We start from the raw sequence: 24,956 nt of genomic DNA, 5'->3' as shown, positions 1-24,956 counted from the left end.
GGTTTGTAGGTTAATTAGCTTCTGCAAATTGTTCCTAGTGTGTGGGATAGAACTAGTGTACAGGTGATTGTTAGTCAGCACGGACTCGCTGGGCCTAAGGGCCTGTTTCCACATTGTGCCTCTAAACAAAACTAAACTCAACTCTGACATGATGCACATGTTGCTGCATTAAGGTCTTTCTTTGCACTCCACTGAGATGTTTATATCCTCATGTACTCTATTCTTTCCTCATTATTATGCCTTCTAAATTAGTTTAGCAATTTTGATTATACCTGTTGTATCCATGTCACAATAAATTGAAAACTGAAGGAGGGCCTTTGAGAATTGCTACAACACACTTCTTCAAATTAAAAATCAAGCTCATTTACATACAACTAGAAAACAAGAGTCTCGCTGGGACATAATGTGGCGAACAGCCTACAAATCCATTTGCTCTCAGTCTTTGTTTTCTTTTCTTTCATTTGTGTACCGTCGTTCTCTGTGTGCATTGAGTTAAAATAGTGATATTCCCCAGATTCCTCACTTGGTTAGTCAGAAAACCAGTTGGACTTTCTTTTCTCTTTTGATCAGTCTGTCGAAGGGTCCCGACTGGAAACATCTGTCCATTTACTCCACAGATACTGCCTGACCCGCTGAGTTCTTCCTGCACTTTGTATTTTGCTTTGCATCTGTTGTGAGTGATCATTTAACAATGTTGGAGATGCAATGAACTGCAGGTGCTGGAATCTTGCATAGAACACAAAACATGCTGGAATATCTCAGCTGTCAGGCAGCATCTCTGGAGGACATGGATAGATGACATCTCGGTTCGGAACCCTTCGTCAGACTGAATCTCATGTAACCCAATCGGAAGAAGGGTCACCACCTGAAATGTCACCTACCATGTCCTCCAGAGATGCAATCTGACCAGTTAAGGCACTCTAGTACTTTATGTTCTACAATTAACAATGATTCCATGTTATATTATTCATTACTAATTTTATCTCTTCACAACATGTTTATTTGTTGAATTGTGTTTATTTATTTATCTTGCACATCTTATTTCCCACAATTAGTCTGATCTGAAATTTATTCAGCTTTATCGCTTTTATTTCTGCTCAGATGAGCTCATTTCCTGACATATACTCTCATTTTTCTTCTTCTGGCTTCACGGGTCCCAGGGGGCACTTTACCTTCATAATTCAGATTACTAACGCTGCATGTCTTAGCATGTAGCCTCTTAACATTCACAAAACAATGGGAATTGGTGTTTCACAAACACTAAATCTTTTTGTAAATTCGTGTTTTAATTAGAAGCTGCGGGTTTAGTTTAATTAAGGGTGCAGCATGGAAACTTACGGCTTTTGGCCCACCAAGTGCACACTGACCATCGATCACCCATTCACACTAGGATATGCATCCCACTTACTCATCTACTCCCTACACACCAGGGTAAATTTAGATAAGCTAATTAGTTCTTGGGACCAGGGTTCTGTCATTACCTGGGGACTTCCTCTCCAGACTACAGAGGAGGGAAGTGCTAAGCGTGCGCTGAATGGGATACTTAATTTTAGCTTCAGGTTTATTATTGTCACGTGTACCTAGTTACAGTGAAAAGCTCTGCTTTTCATGCTATCCAAACAGATAAGATATACCTTACATAAATACAATCAAGTTAAACTCAATAGGTGGAGCAAAGGGGAAGATAAATTGTGTAGAATATCGCTCTCGGCATTGTAGCGCTTCGGTTTTGTAGACTGTCCAATTTCCGCAATGGGATAGAGGTGAATCGGACCATCCGTAACTTATGGAAGGACTGTTCAGAAGTCAGATCACAAAAGGGAAGAAGCTGTTCCTGAGTCTGGTGGTGCGCGCTTTCGAGCTTCGGCACCTTCTGTCGGGTGGGAGCAGGTGTGGGACAAATCTTTGATTTTGTTGGCTGCTTTTCCGAGGCAGCAGATCTGCAGATGGAGTCAATGGTGGGAAGTCTGGTCTGTGCGGTGGAATTTTTGAACAATCTGATATAATGTGATTGTGTTTTCAGGGAAACAAGGTATCGATGACAAGAATAAAGTATCTGTGATAGGGCTTCACGTTCTGCTTTGGTGTTATCAGTCAGATGCTCGATGGAAACCAGATTTGTAAAGGGTCCAGCAACACAAAGCAATGAAAAAGCAAGCTATGATGAGAGAGAAGTTATAAAAGGGGAAAAGGTTGACTAAAGAGGGGCAAGGTTTGGCACTGGACGACAAGAAGGAAGTGCATGAAAATATACAGAATGTAGAAACAAGAAACTGCAAATTCCGGTTTTGAAAAAAGTGCTAGAGAAACTTAGCAGGACAGGTAAGTTTTCTGGAGAACAAGGACAGACGTTTGGGGTCGGGTCTGAAGAAGATTCCCAACCCGTAACGTCACCTATCCATATTTTTCAGCAGTGCTGTCTGATCAGCTAGTTGGAGCCCACCTGAAGGCCTGTCTGAGTCCGCCCAAAGGCTCGGCAGGACCTCGCCTGATGACTTGGGACCAGGAACCCGCCTGAAGGCTTGTCAGTCGGTGGGATCGGGAACCCCTCTGAAAGTTCCGCAGACGGTTGTAACGAGGAGGGAGTTGGAGAAGTCGGACGCGAAGAGCAAGCACTGGTGGGAGGGTGAACCGGGGTAATGCCTTTAGCTCCTTCAGGTAGGCTGCAGGAGGTGTCCCCGAGACGTAAAGATGGCCAGGCGAGGGGGACGTCGGTCTGCGGGAACTGCTCCAGTACATCAAGCACGCAGGTTGACCATGCTTTGAATATTGGCATTAAAAAATGGGGACGCCTGCATGTGTAATATATGCAGCATGAATTTCACTGTACGCTTGCATGTGTGACAAATCAAGCTTCATTCAACCTGCTGAGGTACTCCAGCACTTGGATGCACATGAATGCACACAGCTTTGTACAAAGGTTTATGGAGGGAAAATGAGCAGGCAGTTTATATAAAAACTTGGCCTACAAATGCCGTTGATTGTAGACGCAAGAAACTGCAGCTGCTGGAATTTTAAGCAATAAACAAAGTGAACATTAATAGCCCATTGCACTTTATCTGCTTATTTATGTGTGTGTGTATAATAAACTCTCTTGAATCTTGAAGTGCTGGCGTAACTCAGCGGGTCAGGCAACATCCGTGGACATGAACCGGCGACGTTTCCGGTCGGGATCCTAATACACTCGGTCTGAAGACGGGTCCCAACCTGAAACATTGCATGTCCCTGTTCTTTAGAGATGCTGCTTGACCTGCTATGTCACTCCAACATGTAATAAGAAAGAACTGCAGATGCTGGTTCATACGAAAGATAGACACAAAGTGCTGGAGTAACTCAGCGGGGTCAGGCAGCATCTCGGGAGAAAATGGGATATGTGTTGTTTTTGGTCGGGACCCTTCGTTAGACTGATTGCATTAGGGGTCTGAAGAAAGGTCCCTGACCCGCTGAGTTACTCTATCATTTTGTCTATCTTTGTTACTCCAGCACTTTGATTTTGCCAAAGTGATGGTATCTGTTTTTAAGCCTTGTACCTTCCGACGAGTCCACCAGGGACTATACGTGAAGTTGGACAATTTTATACTGGACAATTTTTACATTTATCAAGTCAATTAATCTACAAACCTTTTTATCTTTGGAATGTGGGAGGAAACCAAAGATCTCAGAGAATCACACAGGTCACGGGGAGAACGTACAACTCCGTACAGACAGCGCCCGTAGTCGGGATCGAACCCGGGTCTTCAATGCTGCATTTTGCTGTAAGGCAGCAACTCCACCGCTGCGCCACTGTGAGCTGTTAGTTGTTGGGGTTGGTGGGGGGGGGGGGGGGGGGGGGGGGGGGGGGGGGGGGGGGGGTGGGGGGGGGGGGGGGGGGGGGGTGGGGGGGGGGGGGGGGGGGGGGGGGGGGGGGGGGGCGGCATAGTGTGTTGAGGAGAACATTAGCCTTGACACTGGGTACATTTTAACAGGTTAGATGTAATAACATGTCATTTTATCACTTTGAAGCGATGATCAAATGACTCTCCAGCCACTTGACTGGTTCTGTGCAGCAGACTCTCTTGCTCCGGTTGGGAAAACTGGCAGTGACTTTGGAATGCAGCAAGCCTGAGTACTTCATGTGAACATTATCTGTGCTTTAAATATAATTGGCCATGTGTTTTTGTTATTCTTGCTATACTGGTTTGCTCTGTAATAACTTGGAATGGTATTTTCCCGAGGCATGTATGGGTCCTGATTCATTGGAATGAAGCAAAACAATGGTTGGTTGCTATCCAACCATCTATTGTGGGGAAGTCAGTTTGTATTTAATAACAGTCCTGAATTGTTTGCACATGTAAAGATCTTAAAAAAGCTGAACTGCACCAGGTTATGTTCCATAGCTTTGCCTTTTATAAACTTGCTGCCAACCAGTTTTATTGATAGTAGTCGGAGACAATTTCATATCTGTCGATGCTGTGCAATAAGGCTGGTTTATATCTCAAGTTATCTAATTTTAGCAGTTGCTAATCAATAATTTTAAGTACTACAGAAAGGGGATGGAAGGAAAAATTATTTAACGATGAGGTTATTTTGAATAGAGAAGGGTAGAAAGAATTTATCCAAGGGAAAAAAAACTGGAACAAACTAATCTGAAAATGATGCATTTGTAAGATGTGCATCAAAAAGATTTCTTGCTGTTTTAAGACCTGAATAACGTTGACAATTGTGTTTGGTTGATACAAGCATTGGAGGGAGAGGAAAGATGAATTGAGTGAGGGTCTTGCCATACTTTACTAATGGCCTAAAGCTGCTTTGTGTATTGAATTGTATTGAAGTGTGTTTTCTATTATGAAAACTAATGTGAGATGCAGTGCAGTGAAATGATGCAAACTGCAGAGAGATGTGTAACCAATTAATTGTTCTGGTTTTTTTTTGGGAGGGAGTTGGATGATGGCAATTCAAGGGGTAGTGCCATGTGGTCACAACGCCAGCAGAACTTTAGTTTAGTTTATTGTCACGTGTACCGAGGTACAGTGAAAAGCTTTTTGTTGTCTGCTATCCAGTCAGCCATAAGACTATGCATGATCACAATCAAGCTGTTTACAATGTACAGATGCAGGATAAAGGGAAGAACATATAGTGCAAGGTAAAGTCCAGTAAAATCCGATTAAAGATAGTCCGAGGGTCTTCAATCAGGTAGATGGTAGCATGGGACCGCTCTCTAGTTGTTGATTGGATGGTTCAGTTGCTCGATGACAACTGGGAAGAAACTGTCCCTGAATCTGGAGGTGCGTTTTCACACTTCTGTACCTTTTGCCAGGCGGGAGAGGAGAGAAGTGGGAGTTTAAGAGGGAACTGCAGATGCTGGAGAATAGGTTACACAAAAAAGCTGGAGAAACTCAGCGGGGGTGCAGCAGCATCTATGGAGCGAAGGAAATAGGCAACGTTTCGGGCCGAAACCCTTCTTCAGACTGATCGGGGGCGGGGGTGGGTGGGGACAAGAAAGGGAAAAGGAGGAGGAGCCCGAAGGCTGGGGGATGGGAGGAGACAGCAGGGGGGCTGAGGAAGGGGAGGAGACAACAAGGACTAACAAAATTGGGAAATTCGATGTTCATGCCCCTGGGGTGCAGACTCCCCAAATGGAATATGAGGTGCTGTTCCTCCAATTTCCGGTGCTGCTCGCTGTGGCCATGGAGGAGACCCAGGACAGAGAGGTCGGAGACGGAGTGGGAGGGGGAGTTGAAGTGCTGAGCCACCGGGAGGTCAGCTTGGTTATTGCGGACCGAGCGGAGGTGTTCGGCGAAACGATCGCCCAACCTCCGCTTGGTCTCACCGATATAGATCTGCTGACATCTAGAGCAGCGGACGCAATAGACGAGGTTGGAAGAGATGCAGGTAAACCTCTGTCGCACCTGGAACGATTGCTTGGGTCCTTGAATGGAGTCGAGGGGGGAGGTAAAGGGACAAGTGTTGCATCTCTTGCGGTTGCAAGGGAAAGTGCCCGGGGAGGGGGTGGACCGAGAGGGAAGGGAAGAATTGACAAGGGAGTTATGGAGGGAGCGGTCTTTGCGGAAGGCAGATATGGGGGGAGATGGGAAGATGTGGCGAGTGGTGGGGTCACGTTGGAGGTGGCAAAACTGACGGAGGATTACTTTTTGTATGTGACGGCTGGTGGGGTGAAAGGTGAGGACTAGGGGGACTCGGCCCTTATTGCGAGTGCGGGGATGGGGAGAGAGAGCAGTGTTGCGGGGTATGGAAGAGACCCTGGTGCGAGCCTCATTTATGGTGGAGGAGGGGAACCCCCGTTCCCTGAATAATGAGGACATTTCAGATGTCCTGGTGTGGAACGCCTCATCCGTGGAGCAGATGCGGCGTAGATGGAGGAATTGGGAGTAGGGGATGGAGTCCTTACAGGAAGCAGGGTGGGAAGAAGTGTAGAGAAGTGGGAGTGTCCGGGGTGATTATGTTGATGGCCTTGTCGAGGCAGCATGACTTCCTGTTTCTGGAGACAGATTAGCAGACTGTACCTTCTTTACTAAAACACGAAGTGCTGTTGGAACTCAGCGGATCAGGCAGCATCTGTGGAGGGAGTGATCAGAAGATGTCGTGTGACCCTTCTTCAGACCACTCATCGAAACGTTATCACTCCATTTCCTCCACAGATGCTGTTTGACCCACTGAGTTCCTCCAGAACTTTGTGTTAGCTCAAGCTTCCAGCATCTGCAGTTTCTTGAATCTTTATTATTGGCAGAGGGTAACTGTCTGCATCGTTTAACAAATATAAAGCCATGGCTGCTGTTGTGCTAAACATGCCTATGAAATGCTGTAATATCAGCATTTCATAGGCATGTTTAGCACAACAGCAGCCATTCACATGCTGAAGCCTCTAGCTTGAACCCTCAACCGTATCATCCCTAAGTTGGTCACACTCAATACTTGAGCACAAACAAAGTGCTGGAGGAAGCCGGCAGGCCAGGCACCATCCATGGAGGGAAATGAACAGATAACGTTTCAGCTCAATGCCCTTCTTCAGACAGCAGATGCTGGAATCTTGACACAAACGCCTGCAGATGCTGGAATCTTGTGTCAACGTTCTTGCACCTTATGTTTCACTCGAGTTACATGGTTAGGATGAGGAGGGAGGGGCTTTTTGTAGGCAGCCGGTGCTTCATGCATTGGTACAATATTCATCTTCATTCTTGATATTTTGTTACAAACATTTAACCGTGGATTCATTTGCAGGGCCTTAAAGCTTGGATACCTCACACAAGATTTGATTGATGACTATGAGCCAGCATTAATGTTTACAATTCCTCGACTGGCCATAATCTGGTAAGTATCTTTTTTCCAACACTTGAAAGATAATTTTATAAAATGCCAATTCTTGCTGTTTCACATCCAAGTTTCAAATTTATCATTCGCATAATACAACCAAATGCATCACACGATAATAAAACCAGATTCAGTGGACTATAAAGATCTACAATGGGGGACTTTCAAACCACTTTAGGTAGTAGGTGTTGGTATATTCCAATAATTGAGTCCCTTTATCCAACAATGACAGGTTGAATTTGGTTAAGCACCATTCACATTGTTCCAGTTGGCCACAGCTGGGTAATCCAGCCAGCAGCATTAAAGCCCCGTTCTTGGAATTGAAGAATTGAAGAGCTGCACAGTGGCACAGCTGGTAGAGCTGCTGCCACACAGCAGCAGAAACACAGATTTGACCCTAACCTTGGGTGTTGTCCATGTGGAGTTTGCACGTTCTCCCTGTGACTGCACGGGTTTCATCCGGGTGCTCTGGTTTCCTCCCACATCAAAAAAGACAAGTAGGTTTGTAGGTTAATTGGCCTCTGTCGAATTCTCCCTCGTGCTTAGGGAACGGATGTGAGAGTGGGATAACATAGGACTAGTGAGAGCAGGTGATCAATGGTCAGCGTGGACTCAGTGGGCCGAAGGGCCTGTTTCCATGCTGTGTCTCTAAAATCAACTGTTAAACCTTTTAATATCCAGAACAAAACAATAACAGTGAGTTGGTTGAAGCTGCTCACAGACCAGATGCTGAAAACTGGCGCATCTTGGGTCCCTGAGGAAGACAAAATGTAGTAATGCATATTAAATGTTTTTATTGTCTCAAACACATTTTCTCTTCCGTGCCTGGTATTAAAGGCACAAATTTAATTTTGTTAGGCAAAGATTTTAATGCATGCATTTAATATTTATTTACATGCAAAATATTGCAGAGAAATCCGTTGTGTACCAAGGTTTTGCGGGCCATAGGAAAAAATAAAGAAATGTCAGTTTTATAAATTTAATGAGAGAGAGAGATAGAGGCAGATGGCAAAGAGAGAGAGAGGGGGGGAGATAGAGGGAGGGCAGAGACAGAGAGGGAGGGAGAGAGAGAGAGAGAGAGAGAGAGAGAGAGAGCGGGGGGGGAGGGAGAGAGAGGCAGGCAGAGAAAGAGATGCAGAGAGGGGAGGAGAGAGAGATGCAGAGGGAGATAGAGGGGTAGAGAGAGAGAGGGCACAGAGAGAGAGAGAGAGAGGGCATGCAGATAGAGGGGAGATGGGGAGAGAGGAGGCAGAGAGAGATGGGGGGCAGAAAGAGAGGGGGCAGAAAGGTAAAGGTTAAAAAGAGAGAGGCCAGAAAGCGAGAGGGCAGAGAGGAACGATCACATGTTATAACTCCCCGCTGGCCATTCTGGCCGTCGCCGCCGAACAACCCCCCCCCCCCCCCATCCCCCATTGCACCCTTCTTCATGGCAGCCCTGTGATGGCTCGGCTCTGACAATTCGAAGGACCTACCCGGTAACAATACTAAGAGCAACTCCGGGCTGCCATGCTCCCTGACTCGAATCGACTCGACATGTAACTAACACATGCTCCGTCCCAAAGATCATAGAGCATACAGATCTTTGCTCCGTCCTGCGCTGAGCTTGCTGCGGGCCGGATAAAATCTTGTGGTGGGCAGGAGGCCCCTGATCTAAATTAACGTATATTGTAAATAGCTGCGGTCCCAGCACCGATCCATGCTGTACCCCACTAGTCACTGCCTGCCATTCTGAAAAGGACCAGTTAATCCCTACTCTTTGTTTCCTGTCTGCCAACCAATTTTCCATCCATGTCAATACCCTACCACCAATACCATGTGCTCTAATTTTGCCCACTAATCTCCTGTGTGGGACCTTATCAAAGGCTTTCTGTAAGTCCAGGTACACTACATTCACTGGCTCACCCTTGTCCATTTTACTTGTTACATCCTAAAAAAATTCCAGAAGATTTGTCAGGCATGATTTCCCTTTCGTAAATCCATATTGACTCAATAGACAATGGGTGCAGGAGTAGGCCATTTGGCCCTTTGAGCCAGCACTGCCATTCAATGTGATCATGGCTGATCATCCCCAATCAGTACCCCGTTCCTGCCTTCTCCCCATATCCCCCGACTCCGCTATTTTTAAGAGCCCTATCTAACTCTCTCTTGAAAGCATCCAAAGAACCTGCCTCCACCGCCCTCTGAGGCAGAGAATTCCACAGACTCGCCACTCTCTGTGAGAAAAAGTGTTTACTCGTCTCCGTTCTAAATGGCTTTATCCTTATTCTTAAACTGTGGCCCCTGGTTCTGGACTCCCCCAACATTGAGAACATGTTTCCTGCCTCTAGCGTGTCCAAACCTTTAACAATCTTATATGTTTCAAACTCGGACTGATCCTGTTACTGCGATCCAAATGCGCCGCTATTACATCTATGATAACCGACTCCTGCATCTTCCCCACCACGGATGTCAGGCTAACTGGTCTATAATCCTTGCTTTCTCTCTCCCTCCTTTCTTGAAAAGTGGGATAACACTAGCTACTCTCCAATCCACAGGAACCGATCCAGAATCTATTGAATTGAAAAATGATCACTAATTAAATTAAATTAATTAGATTAAAACGTATCATATTATGGTCACTATCTCCTAATGGTTCCTTTACTTTGAGTTCCCTTATCAAATCAGTTCCTCCATCACCCTAGGTCCTCTGTTCCCTACTACGTATGGGAGATTGTTCATGTCTTCCGTAGTGAGGATAGAACCAAAGTAACCGTACAACTCGTCTGCCATTTCCTTGTTCCCCATAATAAATTCACCTGTTTCTGTCTTCAAGGGACCCACATTTGTCTTAACTAATTATTTCCTCTTCTCATGCCTAAAGAAGATTTTACTATCCTCCTTTATATTCTTGGCTAGCTTACCTTTGTACTTCATCTTTTCTCCCCATATTTCCTCTTTAGTTACCTTCGTTTGATCTTTAAAAGTTTCCCAATCCTCTGGCTTCCAGCTCATCTTTCCTATGTTATACCTTTTTGTATATACTGTCCTTGACTTCCCTTGTCAGCCACGGTCGCCTCTTACTGTCCTTAATATCTTTCTTCCTCTTTGGAATGAAATGATCCTGCATCTTCTGGATTATTCCCAGAAATACCTGCCATTACTGTTCCACCGTCATCCCTGCTAGGGGTCTCATTCCAGTCAACTTTGGCCAGCTCCGCCCTCATTCCTCCATAGTCCCCTTTTGTGCAACTGCAATACTGACACTTCCGATTTTACCTTCTTCCTCTCAAATTGCAGATTAAAACGTCTCATATTATGGTCACTATCTCTTAATGGTTCCTTTACTTTGAGTTCCTTTATCAAATCCGGTTCATGGCACAACACTAAATCCAGAATTGTCTTTTCCCTGCTAGGCTCCAGTACAAGCTGCTCTAAGAATCCATCCCAGAGGCACTCCACAAACTCCCTTTATTTGGGTCCAGCATCAAACTGATTTTCCCAGTCTATCTGCATGTTGAAATCTCCCACAACCACCATTGCATTACCTTTGTTGCATGCTAAATTTTAACTCCTGATGCAACTTCAGGCTACTGTTTGGGGGCCTGTAGATAACTCCCACAACATTATTTTTACCAATTTCTAACTGAGTGTTAAGCTCATCCACTTTATTTCTTATACTTTGCACATTCATATATAACACTTTTAATTAGGTAATCACCTCCTCTCTCACTCGAACTTACTCTCTTAATCCTTCTTGAACTTTCAATCCCATTAATTCGGATGTCTTTCGTAACCTTTCCTGTACTCTCTTCCCCTTTAAATCCATCCTTAGTTACTCTTGTAAAATGCCCAGCATGCTTTTTTGTTTCGGATTTGTTCCAGCAGGTCACCAAATTGTGTGCGTGATACTGTGTGGTCTGTCTGTTCCACTGCTTGCAATCCGGTTCCCTTTAAAAATGAAGGATTATGTTTTGCATTGCTGCATTTAAAAAAAAAAAGGCATGAATCAGCATGCATGTGATATGATACGCACTTTGTTTGTGTTGAGCAGTGATTGCCTCTTATTATAGCCAAGTTCTGATTTCATTAGGCACAGAACTAAAGGACTGATTATCATGGATTCCACTCAGTGAAAGATCCTTAACGCATACCCAGCTGGCAGTGTTTGAACTCAATTATGATGCAGGGAGCATTAAGACCCCTTTATATCTGGCGTGTCATTAATCAAGTCCATTTTGCTTCTGATTCCATTTGAGCAGCCAGATTATCTAATATATTCTAAAAGAACACTGACAGAAAATTTAAATCCTGTGCATTTTGTTTAGATTTAATCAGTTCCCAAGTGGATTGGTTTTGTGATGATTGCCCAGTAAGCGTGCTGAAGAAATCCTGCTGCAGTTTTTGATGTGGTGAAGACTATATTGTGTATTATGCACTTCCATTATCAGTTGTACGATCTGAAATTCATTAAACCACGACCTGGCTAGTCATGTTTGGAAAGTATGGAACACCGTTGACCAAGTTGATTGGTGTTTAACAAGTGTGTGTTAGCTCCAAAGTTCATCTCTACATTAGGGCAGGATGGTGGCGCAGTAGTAGAGCTACTGCCATACAGCGCCAGAGACCTGTGTTCGATCCTGACTACGGGAGTTTATCTGTATGGAGTTTGTACGTTCTCCCTGTAACTCACGTGGGTTTTCTCCGAGATCTTCGGTTTCCTCCTGCGCTCCAAAGACGTACAGGTTTGTAGGTTCATTGGCTTGGTGCAAATGTAAAATTGTCCCTAGTGTGCACAGGCTAGTGTTAATGTGTGGGGATCGCTGGTCAATGCGGACTCGGTAGGCCTAAGGACCTGTTTCCGCTTTGTATCTCTAAACCAAACTAAACTAAATTAAATGTGACGCTGTGACCGCCAGGACATCATTTTGGACACTTGATAGCAAAGCGGGGACACTTCACAAGATAGGGAGCAGGAAGCTGACAGCTTCAACCTTCCCGGTGTTCAGTGAGTCATTGAATCAGGTCAGGATTCTTCCTAAGTTGCGTTGACTCCTCACAGCCGAGAATGCCCTTGGTGTCACATGCAGTTAAACCACAGCGTGCCTGGGGTTGTGAGAGTCTGCACATGATAAATGTTTATTGCCCCTTCTGACATTAATTGGGAACAGGGTCACTCTCAGCTAAACAAATATTCTGCAAACGCTGATTGCTTGGATGCACATTGACCGCTTCACTGATGGCCCGGATGCTGCCTCTGACCTGCATAAATATACAGGATTCATTTTCTTGAAACTTGAGGAGAGGTGATTGGAAAAGCAAAGATGTAAAACCAAAATAAATCTGCTGATTCATGTACAAGGGTTAAAGAATAGCACATCTCAAAACGCTTGAATAATTTCCTCTATCGCCACCTTTGTTGGATTATATGTCCATAAAGTCCAGACAGAGTGAAAAGAGTGTGAGGTGGTTCGGCTTGCAGTTAAGCTGCAAGAATTCAGTTTAGCATGCCCAATGACAAAATAGTAGATAATAAACAGCTCCAATCCCTTAAGCGGTAATGCTGATGAGTACATGGAGCTTTGCCAACATCCACTAAACATCTGTGCATGAAATGTTTTCACTAGATAAAGTGTACAAATGCGACCTATAAACGCGTGGGCAAAATTTTGATTTTGTGCCTCAATCAAAATGCAAAAGGAATATCGTTGACAGTAGGGGAAAAATGTATTAGCCACGTAAGCATTTTATATTAATCCGAACATTGCTGTGTGTAGATTTGCAAGCTTGTCTCTCTTCAACTATTTGAAGATCATCTGCCACCTGAAGAATTAGCACAAATGAAACACAATGCTGTAGTATTCTTGTACTAATTTAGTTGCATAACCAGTTTGTTCAGTATTTATTATTTACTTTCAACTGAATGCGTTGCAGGAAATTTAATTTTATTGAATTAACTCTTGTACACTTGTACAATATTGGTGACAGAAGAACATTGTGACCTTTTTAATACTAACTGTCATCCCTTTTCTCCCCCAAAATATTTTTTGAAGTGGTTTATTGGTTTTTCCTGAGGGGCCTTTGAATTTGGAACGCAAGCCAGAGGATATGTCCGATTTATTTCGACCATTTCGCACTTTGCTGCAAAAAATAAGGTGGGTTAAACAGTCCCTTTCATTTCTTCTCCATGATGTATTGTCAACTGCATTGAAAAGCCCTGTCAGTGGTCTTAAGTGGTATATATAGTATTTCACAGATTGAGTCTCAAAGGAAGAAGGCAGTGGTTGTTGGAAGACGATGATTACAGCCCTGGGATATTGTTGCAGGGATTCCTCAGAACCGTATACCTTGTGCCAGCATCGCAGCTGCTTCACCAACCTTGTATTGTGCCAAAAGTGGGGATGCCCGTTGATGTCAGAGTCCAAATATCCCTGAAGGTAGCAGCGCAGGCAGATAAAGTGGTGAAGAAATTCTACATGCTTCTCAGAGTCATAGAGCATGGAAACAGGCCCTTCAGACGAGCTCGTCCATGTAGACCAAGGTGCCCCATCTAAGCTGGTTTACCTCTGTTTGCCTTCAATACTTGGACCAAAGCTTCCATGCTCAAATATTCTATTAGTTACACCTGCTCTTATTTTACTGGTGGTAAGGTGGGCAGAGAATAACCAGTGGAATTTTGTTCTTCAATTTCTCCACCACTTTATCCACCTGTGCTGCCACTTTGTGGGATGTTTGATGTTGTAGATCAAGTCCCTCTGTTTCTCAGTGCTCACTGGGGCCCTGCCATTCGTCACGTCTGGTTTTATTAGCCTTCTCAAGTGGGAAGTGATGTATTTATTTTGGGAAGATTAGTCTCCCCGATGTAAATCAGCTTATTTAATCCATGCGGAGGTTAACCATATAACCATATAACAATTACAGGACGGAAACAGGCCATCTCGGCCCTACAAGTCCGTGCCGAACAACTTTTTTTCCCTTAGTCCCACCTGCCTGCACTCATACCATAACCCTCCATTCCCTTCTCATCCATATGCCTATCCAATTTATTTTTAAATGATACCAACGAACCTGCCTCCACCACTTCCACTGGAAGCTCATTCCACACCGCTACCACTCTCTGAGTAAAGAAGTTCCCCCTCTTGTTACCCCTAAACTTCTGTCCCTTAATTCTGAAGTCATGTCCTCTTGTTTGAATCTTCCCTATTCTCAAAGGGAAAAACTTGTCCACATCAACTCTGTCTATCCCTCTCATCATTTTAAAGACCTCTATCAAGTCCCCCCTTAACCTTCTGCGCTCCAGAGAATAAAGACCTAACTTATTCAACCTATCTCTGTAACTTAGTTGTTGAAACCCAGGCAACATTCTAGTAAATCTCCTCTGTACTCTCTCTATTTTGTTGACATCCTTCCTATAATTGGGCGACCAAAATTGTACACCATACTCCAGATTTGGTCTCACCAATGCCTTGTACAATTTTAACATTACATCCCAGCTTCTATACTCAATGCTCTGATTTATAAAGGCTAGCATACCAAAAGCTTTCTTTACCACCCTATCTATATGAGATTCCACCTTCAAGGAACTATGCACGGTTATTCCCAGATCCCTCTGTTCAACTGTATTCTTCAATGCCCTACCATTTACCATGTACGTCCTATTTTGATTTGTCCTGCCAAGGTGTAGCACCTCACATTTATCAGCATTAAACTTCATCTGCCATCTTTCAGCCCATTTTTCCAAATGGCCTAAATCACTCTGTAGACTTTGGAAATCCTCTTCATTATCCACAACACCCCCTATCTTGGTATCATCTGCATACGTACTAATCCAATTTACCACACCTTCATCCAGATCATTGATGTACATGACAAACAACAAAGGACCCAACACAGATCCCTGAGGCACCCCACTAGTCACCTGCCTCCAACCCGATAAACAGCCATCCACCATTACCCTCTGGCTTCTCCCATTCAGCCACTGTTGAATCCATCTTGCTATTCCTGCATTTATACCCAACAGTTGAACCTTCTTAACCAACCTTCCATGAGGAACCTTGTCAAAGGCCTTACTAAAGTCCATATAGACAACATCCACTGCTTTACCCTCGTCAATTTCCCTAGTAACCTCTTCAAAAAATTCAAGAAGATTAGTCAAACATGACCTTCCAGGCACAAATCCATGTTGACTGTTCCTAATCAGACCCTGTTTATCCAGATGCTTATATATATTATCTCTAAGTATCTTTTCCATTAATTTTCCCACCACTGAAGTCAAACTAACAGGTTTATAATTGCTAGGTTTACTCTTAGAACCCTTTTTAAACAATGGAACAACATGCGCAGTACGCCAATCCTCGGGGACTATTCCCGTTTCTAATGACATTTGAAATATTTCTGTCATAGCCCCGGCTATTTCTACACTAACTTCCCTCAATGTCCTAGGGAATATCCTGTCAGGACCTGGAGACTTATCCACTTTTATATTTTTCAAAAGTGTCAGTACTTCTTTTACTTTGAACCTCATAGTATCCATAGCTACTCTACTAGTTTCCCTTACCTCACATAATTCAATATCCTTCTCCTGGGTGAATACCGAAGAAAAAAAATTGTTCAATATCTCCCCCATCTCTTTTGGCTCTGCAGATAGCTGTCCACTCTGTCTCTCCAATGGACCAATTTTATCCCTTGTTATCCTTTTGCTATTAATATAGCTGTAGAAACCCTTTGGATTTACTTTCACCTTACTTGCCAAAGCAACCTCATATCTTCTTTTAGCTTTGCTAATTTCTTCTTTCTTAAGATTCTTTTTACATTCCTTATACTCCTCAAGCACCTCATTTACTTCATGCTGCCTATAATTATTGTAGATCTCCCTCTTTTTCCGAACAAGATGTCCAATTTCCCTTGAAACCAGGGCTCTTTCCAATTTTTACTGTTTCCTTTCAACTGAACAGGAACATAAAGATTCTGTACTCTTAAAATTTCCCCTTTAAATGTCCTCCATTTTTCTTCTACATCTTTCCCATAAAACAAATTGTCCCAGTTCACTCCTTTTAAATCATCTCGCATCTCATCAAAGTTAGCCTTTCTCCAATCAAAAATCTCAACCCTAGATCCAGTTCTGACCCTCTCCATAATTATATTGAAACTAATGGTATTGTGATCACTGGACCTGAAGTGCTCCCCAACGCATACCTCCACCACCTGTCCCGTCTCATTTCCTAACCAGAGGTCCAGCACTGCCCCTCCTCTAGTAGGTACCTCTATGTATTGCTGCAAAAAACTATCCTGCACACATTTTACAAACTCCAAACCATCCAGCCCATTTACAGAATGTGTTTCCCAGTCTATGTGTGGAAAGTTGAAATCTCCCACAATCACTACCTTGTGCTTACTACTACTACCTGCTATCTCCTTACATATTTGCTCTTCCAATTCTCGTTCCCCATTTGGCGGTCTATAATACACCCCTATAAGTGTTGCTACACCTTTCCCACTTCTCAGTTCCCCCCAAATAGCCTCCCTAGATGAGCCCTCCAATCTATCCTGCCAAAGCACTGCTGTAATATCTTCCCTGACTAGCAATGCAACACCTCCTCCTCTTGCCCCTCCAATTCTATCACACCTGAAGCAACGAAATCCTGGAATATTTAGTTTCCAATCACAGCCCTCCTGCAACCATGTTTCACTGATCGCCACAACATCATACTTCCAGGTGTCTATCCAGACTCTAAGCTCATCCACCTTTCTTACAATGCTCCTAGCATTTAAATATGCACATTTAAGAAACCCCCCGTCTCTTATTCTCTGTTTATTTCCTTTTTTTTCTTTCTCCCCTTGTGTCCGAGTGCTTCCCTTTTCTGCTTCCTGCCTCCCATTCTGTCTACTAGCTTTCTCTATTTGAGTCCCTCGCCCCAACCATTCTAGTTTAAAGTCTCCCCAGTAGCCTTTGCAAATTTCCCCGCTAGGATATTGGTCCCCCTCGGGTTCAAGTGCAACCCATCCTTTCTGTACAGGTCCCACCTTCCCCAAAAGAAGTCCCAATGATCCAGAAACTTGAATCCCTGCCCTCTGCACCAGTCTTTCAGCCACGCATTTATCCTCCACCTCGCTCCATTCCTACTCTCACTGTCGCGTGGCACAGGCAGTAATCCTGAGATTGTTACCTTTTTGGTCCTTTTCCTTAACTCTCCTCCCAACTCCCTAAATCCTCCCTTCAGGACCTCTTCCCTTTTTTTACCTATGTCATTGGTACCTATATGTACCACGACCTCAGGCTCCTCTCCCTCTGATTTCAGGATATCTTGGATGCGTTGAGACACGTCCGAGACCTTGGCACCAGGGAGGCAGACCACCATCCTGGTCTCCCGACTGCGTCCACAGAATCACCTATCCGACCCCCTAACAATAGAGTCCCCAATTACTATTGCCCTCTTCTTTTTTTCCCTACCTTTCAGAGCAACAGGGCCGGTCTCTGTGCTGGAGGCCCGTCCGCTGTCGCTACCCCCGGGTAGGCTGTCACCCCCATCCGTACTCAAACAGGAGTACTTATTTGCAAGGTGTACTGACATTGGAGTACTCACACGTTCCTGCCTCTGCCCCTTGCCCTTCCTTAGCGTGACCCACATGTCTCTCTCCCGTGGTTTTGGAGTGACCACCTCCCTATAACTCCCCTTTATGACCTCCTCACTCTCCCTGATCAGACAGAGGTCATCGAGCTGCTGCTCCAGGATCCTAATACGGTCCCTTAGGAGCCCCATCTCGCTGCACCTGGAGCAGATGTGGACGTCTGGAGGGCCATCCGACACCATGACCTCCCACATCTGACATCCAGAACAGTACACTGCTCTGACTCATTCTCCCGCCTTACCCTGGATCCGATACAAGTATAATACAATAGAAACTGCTGGGAGAAATCAGCAGGTATCTGACTCACAACAGCTGCTCCCTCTTGACCTTTAAACTGCACCTTTATTATATAAACAGAAAGCACTGTACCTTTAGCCCACTGTACCCTTGGCTCACTGTACCTTTACTAAAGCACTGCAACTTTACTAAAGCACTGTACCCTTAGCCCACTGTACCCTTAGCTCACTGTACCTTTACTAAAGCACTGTACCTTTAACCAGAAAGCACAAATGCTAACCTGAGGTTGCACCCAATCAGTTGCTTCCTCTAGTCTGCTTCCACTGCTGCATCCGCTGAGTTTCTCCAGCATTTTTGTGTACCTATTGGGCGATCGTTTCGCCGAACACCTCCGCTCAGTCCGCAATAACCTACCTGAACTCCCGGTGGCTCAGCACGTCAACTCCCCCTCCCATTCTCAATCCGACCTCTCTGTCCTGGGTCTTCTCCATTGCCAGAGTGAGCAACACCGGAAATTGGAGGAACAGCACCTCATATTCAGCCTGGGCTGCTTGCGTCCGGATGGCATGAACGTTGAATTCTCCCAGTTTTGCTAGCCCTTGCTGTCTCCTCCCCTTCCTTAACCCTCGAGCTGTCTCCTCCCATCCCCCCGCCCTCGGGCTCCTCCTCCTCCCTTTTTCCTTCCTTCTTCCCCCCCCCCCCCCCACCCCCCATCAGTCTGAAGAAGGGTTTCGGCCTGAAACATCGCCTATTTCCTTCGCTCCATAGATGCTGCTGCACCCGCTGAGTTTCTCCAGCATTTTTGTGTACCTATTATTAATTTATGCCTGATGGATACAATAAATTTTTGAGAAGTAACTAAAATAGCAGACAAGTTTTGATTTAGGATTATTATCGACATGTGAAAAGAGTTATTTTGTATGCTATCCAATCAGATCAGATAATATTATACATAAATATAATTGTCAAACTCCAATACAATAGATAGAGCAAAGGGGAAGATATATAGCACAGAATATAGTTCTCAGCAATGTAGCACATCAGTTCCATAGTCCAATGTCCACAATGAGGTCAAGTGTTTTATTGTCATATGTCCCAAAATGGAACAATGAAATTCTTACTTGCAGTAGTAAACACAATAATAAACAAAAACAAAATGTTTGGTGTATAACACAGTGGCAGAGGTGAATCAAATGACAGGATTGTTCAGAAGACTAATCACAGATGGGACGCTGTGCCTGAGTCTGGTAGTGCATGCTTTCAAGCTTCTATAATTCCTACCAGTTTGAGCAAGAAAAAGGAGGAATGACAGAGAGGGACTTCTTCTTGTTACATATAGCGTACACAACCTAAAGTTGGACAACTCGTTCTATTTGATCTTATTTGATTCTGCACGCCAGGTTGATTGCATTCGTCGAAACAGGGCGGACCACGTGAAGTTTCAATCTCCCACCCTAGAGAGAGACAAGTCTTTGATTATGTTAGCAGCTTTTCCAAGGCAGTGTGATGAGTGGATGGAGTCAACGGTGGAAAGTCAGGTCTGTGTGATGGACTAGGCAACATCTAAAACTCTGCAATTTCATGCGGTCTGGTGCAGAGTCGGGGACAGCACAGTGGCGGAGTGGTAGAGTTGCTACCTTACAGCGCCAGAGACCCGGGTTCGATCCCAACTGCAGGTGCTGTCTGTATTGAGTTTGCACGTTCGCCCTGTGACTGCGTGGGATTTCTCCAGGCGCTCCAATTTCCTCCTACATCCCAAAGGTGTAAAGATGTGTATATTAATTAGCTTTGATCAAATTTTAGATGTTGCTTGTGTGTAGGAAGGATAGTGCTAGTGTACGAGGTGATCACTGGCTGGGTGGACTCGGTGGCAGAAGGGCTTGTTTCCACGCTATGTTTCTAAAGTCAAAAGAGAAAAATAGTAATTATAATATAATCGAACACAAGAAGAGGCCCTTTGGCTCACACTATCTATGCTGAACACCATGCCAAGACCACCTGTTATCTAACCGTACATAATCCATATCCCTATGATATCTACCTCAACTACCACTCCTGGCAGCATGTTCCTGGCTCTCACCATCCTCTGTGTAAAAGAAAACTTGCCCTGCACATCTCCTTTAAACTTTGCCCATCTCACCTTCATCCTGGGAAAAAGGTTCTAATGTCCAATAAAATTAGGTACGATTAATAAAACTTGATGTCCCTCACGTTTCTTTTACATTTCTTTGCCAACAGGTTGGATTTTCACATTTTTCACAGTAACTTTACATTTTCTTATATCTCGCCTCTTGGGGCTAGTGTGAAGTGTTCAACTCCCTAGCAGATATATATTAGTCCTTTTAAGTTTTTAATATTTACTTCTGTTTACATCTCTTTTTCCAGTATCAGTTTTTTATTGTTTGCTGTCAGGTTTAGTATTATTGTCACGTGTACGGAGGTACATTGAAAAGCTTTGGATGCTTTACAAACAGATCAGATATACCATACATAAGCCAATTCAAGTCAAACTCAAGTATAGCAGGTAGAGCAAAGGGGAAGATACAGAGTGCAGAACATAATTCTTAACATCGTAACACTGTCATGTTGCATAAGCATATCCTCATTATTATGTGAATTCATTCTGGCTGGTTATTTGTTATCTATTCCACTGTCATCTGCCCTCATGCTTCTAAAATAAGTTGTAACAGGAAAAAATTTGGTGATTTATTCAACAAATCCGTCACCTTTCTCATTTGAACAACACTGCTCTCTCCGTTCTCTATCAAAAATGAAAGCCACCTTGGTGTTTGCTACAAGCCTTTGAACAATGCTTTAATACATCTGTTGCATTATCTTTGGTGCAGGAAGTACATAAACAGCTCTTGTTAGAGTTTCAAGATATTATTTGGACAAGACCCTGTTCATTTACTCATGTTTCTTTTTCACACTGTTCTACACGTTCCTTATTCATCACTCTATTCATCACTTTAGTATTCCCGTCCTTTATGACCTGAGTTCTGATTTTTGTTTAAATCATCATTGGGAATATATGGAGTTCTTCCCCAACTATTAACTGAAATCCTTTGTAACCACCCTGCAGGCCTAAACACAAGGAACTGCAGATGCTTTACCAAAACAAGGACACAAAATGCTGGAGTAACTCAGGGGGTCAGGCAGCATCTCTAGAGAACCTGAGCAGGAGATGCTTTGGGTTGGGACCCTTCTATAGTGGGGGGAAAAAGTTGGAAGAAAACTGGGGGGGGGGGGGGGGGGGGGCACCAGGGCTGGCAAGTGATAGGTGGAGGAAGGAACTGCAGATACTTTAAATACATCAAAGATAGATACAAATGCAGCTTACAACTCAGTGGTAAGAATATTGATTTCTCTCACTTCAAATAATCCTTGCTTTCCCCCTCTCTCTCCCCCACCCTAGCTCTCTGACTAGTTTCACTGTCCTCCTGATTAATTTTTGTGATTGTATGTGCCTCGTATGTCACCTTCCCCTCGGCTAACAATGATGCATTCTACATTTCCTTATTGTCTGCTTTGATCTGTCGTTTTCACACATAACCCTTTCATCATAAGATCTTAAATGATAGGAGAGAATTAAGCCATTTGGCCCATCAAGTCTACTCTGCCATTCAATCATGGCTGATCTCCTCTCTCCTTCCTAACCCTATTTTCTGGCCTCCCCACAACCTCTGACACTCGTACTAATCAAGAATTCATATCTCTAGACTCCCTCTCCCCTGACTCTCAGTCTGAAGAAGGGTCTCGACCCGAAACGTCGCCCATTCTTTCTCTCCAGAGATGCTGCCTGTCCCACTGAGTGACTACAGCATTTTGTGCCTGTCTTAAGTGATAATTGGATACAGGTGAGGGAGGTTCTATTGCACATGGGTGGACAAAGGCCAGAGATTGTAAGAAGACAAAGGCTGTGAGATAAGGAGAGAAGATGCATAAATTATGCAGTCAGAGGAAGAGATATACATGGAAGGGGAAGGGGTGGGACAGTGGGAGAAATTGATCCGCATCCAGGTGAGGAACAGGGAATGGAGGGGAAGGAAAAATGGAGGGTGGTGTTGGTGTTTAGTTACTTAAAATTGAAGAATTCAATGTTAGTTTTAAGAGCCTGTCCCACTTTGCGACTGCCGGCATCATTGACTGATGTATCAGGTCACCGAAAAATTTGCGGCGTGATGACGTATGGCGCGCGCCGTTTTTTCAAGTGTCGAAACATGTTTTTTGTCGCCGCTGGATTTTGAAATGTTGAAAATCTTTTGGCAACACTGATAGGACGTCGGCAGTCGCCGAAAAAATCGCCAAGTGGGACAGGCCATTTGCATAACATTGGAGAATTCAAGATCCTGTAAGACCTGTCTTTCTTTGTTAATTAATTTCCTCACATTGAATACCTCCCACTGTCCGATCAACACCTCTTTTTCACGCATCTGTTTTGATCTGGATGTCCCTGTTCGGTTTCCTATTTGTTCCCCAGGGCCCCGTGCTTTCTTTATTGTTATAACCACTACAGAAACACAGTTGTATTCTCAAAATAACAATCTTCCCAGCTTGATGGGATGGTAGCCAAGAGGAATAGGTCATAACTGCTCATGACGGTTCCCATAAGTCATTAAAAAATTGCTGCTTTTGAAACTTGCAATCTCAATTTAATATAGTTGTGAGTGGTAGATGTTTGTTCTGTTGTTTCTTAATCAAGAAATCACCAAAATGGATGAGTCTAGGTATGTATCTTGTTCAGAGTGTAATGCTTTAATGCTGTTCCTTTATTAACTACCACACAACAGACCAAAGATCTTAGAGCAGAATTATGAATCTAACCCTATATCACACACACAAACTGTTGCCCCACAACATTGATTACACTGCGAGTCGGGTCGGGTCAGGTAGGCTCCAGTTACTAAAATGGGCGGGGAAAAATGCCCAGGATCCCCTCCGTAGCGTACTACACGTCAGCCCATTGTATTTCGCAGGAGTAGCCCATCTTGCTCTGCTCTAAGATCTTTGCAATAGACTTCCACAGTGCTTCATTTCACAGCAGCTCCATATGGACAATCAAAGGTTCAGTGCTCTTTGTAAATCTCAGCTTTTTTAGTTTATATTGGGTTGGAGTCATACAGCACAGGAAAAAAACTCTTTAGTCCAACTTGTCCATGCTGACCATCAAAACTAGTCCAATTTGCCTGCATTTGGCCCATATCCCTCTAAACCTTTCCTATCCATGCATCTGTCCAAATGTCTTTTCAATATTTTTGTACCGACTTCAACTACTTCCTCCCACTAAGGGCCTGTCTCACTTACGCGACTTTTCAGCAAACTGTCTGCGACTTTCAAGCTCGGGGGCACTTACCTGATAAACCGCGAGCTGCATCGACCGTCAGCACGGAAGACGAATGCGCGCGCACACACACACACACACGCACGCACGCACGCACGCACACACACACACACACACACACAGGACAAAGAAGGGATGTAGTCAAGATGGCTAGCACAGTGTACGGTAAGTTCTTTTAAAAGAGCCGGGGGGGGAGCCAACTTTTAATAAGCCAGATATACACAGCTGTGAAGTTTAGGGGCCGTTTAACATTACCGGTTGGTTTTCTTTGGTTCTGAAAACCCGTGCTTTCGTTTTTTTCCCCAATGTGCCAATTATAATGCCTGGTCAGCAAAGAAGATTCCCTACTGCTACCTCAACTACCTACAACGACATGGCGACCCCACTACCACTGCACTACGAGTTCATATTGATCAGCCATGATCATATTGAATGGAGGTGCAGGCTCGAAGGGCCGAATGGCCTACTCCTGCACCTATTTTCTATGTTTCTATGTTTCAAAAGTATCGAAGTGTGGTAGGAGGTTGCAGGTGACCTCGACCTTGATGTTATTTTTTGGGTGGCAGGCAAGGTTACCAGAGGTTGCTGTTTAGGTCTCCTAAGTGGGACAGGGGCTTAATGGGTCCAACTAAGGTGACATGATCAATAAACTTCAGCTTCCTGAGAGGAATAAAAAAATGTACCAAGGAAAATCAAACAAGTTTGACAATTATGATTTAAGTTTTATGGTGAAGCTAATTAATTATTCCCATGAGAGGCATAAATAGGGTGAATGCGCAAAGTCTTTTATCCACATTAAGCGCATCAAGAACCAGAGGACAAACGTTTAAGGTGCAAGGAGCAAGTTTAACAGGAACCTGAGGGGCAACTTTTTCACTCAGAGGGTGGTGGGTATATGGAACGAGCTGTCAAATGAGGTAGCTGAGGCAGCTATTATTAAATTTTAAAGAAATTTGGACAAACTTTAGACATTTTTGAGATACAGTGCTGAAAATGGCCCTTCGGCCCACTGAGTCCATGCCGACCAGGGATCACCTGTCCCTTGTTACTATCCTACACACACAAGTTACAGTTTTTACAAAGGCAATTAACCTACAAACCTGTACGTCTTTGGAGTGTGGGAGGAAACCGGAGGACCCGGACAAAACCCACATAGTCACAGGACGAACGTACAAACTCCGTACAGACAGCACCCATGGTCAGGATCGAACCCAGGTCTCTGGCACTGTGAGGCAGCAGCTTTATCGCTGCGACATTGTGCCCTTTGACTGGTGCAAGGATACGAAAGGTATAGAGGAATATACATTGGCCAAACACGGGCAGAAGGGACTAGCTTCGAGATGTATCTTGGTTGGCGTGGGCAAGTTGGGCAGAAGTGTCTGTTTTGGTGCTGTATGATTATCTATGACACCTGTATTTGACTTTGTCTAATGCTGTTTTGCTTTTCCTGTTTTCCCTTCCCCCC

At 44.2% G+C, this 24,956-nt stretch overlaps 1 protein-coding gene and 1 long non-coding RNA gene across 2 annotated transcripts in view; one reads left to right on the top strand and one right to left on the bottom strand.

Annotated features, from left to right (window-relative positions):
• Positions 1-24,956, top strand: part of zfyve28 (zinc finger, FYVE domain containing 28) — a 140,267-nt gene that overhangs the window by 61,898 nt on the left and 53,413 nt on the right. The window contains exons 6-7 of the mRNA XM_055632265.1: positions 7,219-7,308; positions 13,338-13,439. Of these exons, the coding sequence (XP_055488240.1) occupies positions 7,219-7,308; positions 13,338-13,439 (192 nt within the window). The remainder of the gene's footprint in view (positions 1-7,218; positions 7,309-13,337; positions 13,440-24,956) is intronic.
• LOC129695377 (uncharacterized) lies at positions 19,216-23,548 on the bottom strand. Its single transcript, XR_008723150.1, has 2 exons — positions 23,504-23,548; positions 19,216-20,049 (listed from the first exon to the last, which is right to left on the bottom strand). It is a non-coding gene; the product is annotated as an uncharacterized LOC129695377 (long non-coding RNA).

This window comes from Leucoraja erinacea, chromosome 3 (genome assembly GCF_028641065.1).
Source record: "Leucoraja erinacea ecotype New England chromosome 3, Leri_hhj_1, whole genome shotgun sequence".
Taxonomy (NCBI): Eukaryota; Metazoa; Chordata; class Chondrichthyes; order Rajiformes; family Rajidae; genus Leucoraja; species Leucoraja erinaceus.
This window is presented reverse-complemented; position numbering and strand designations above follow the sequence as displayed.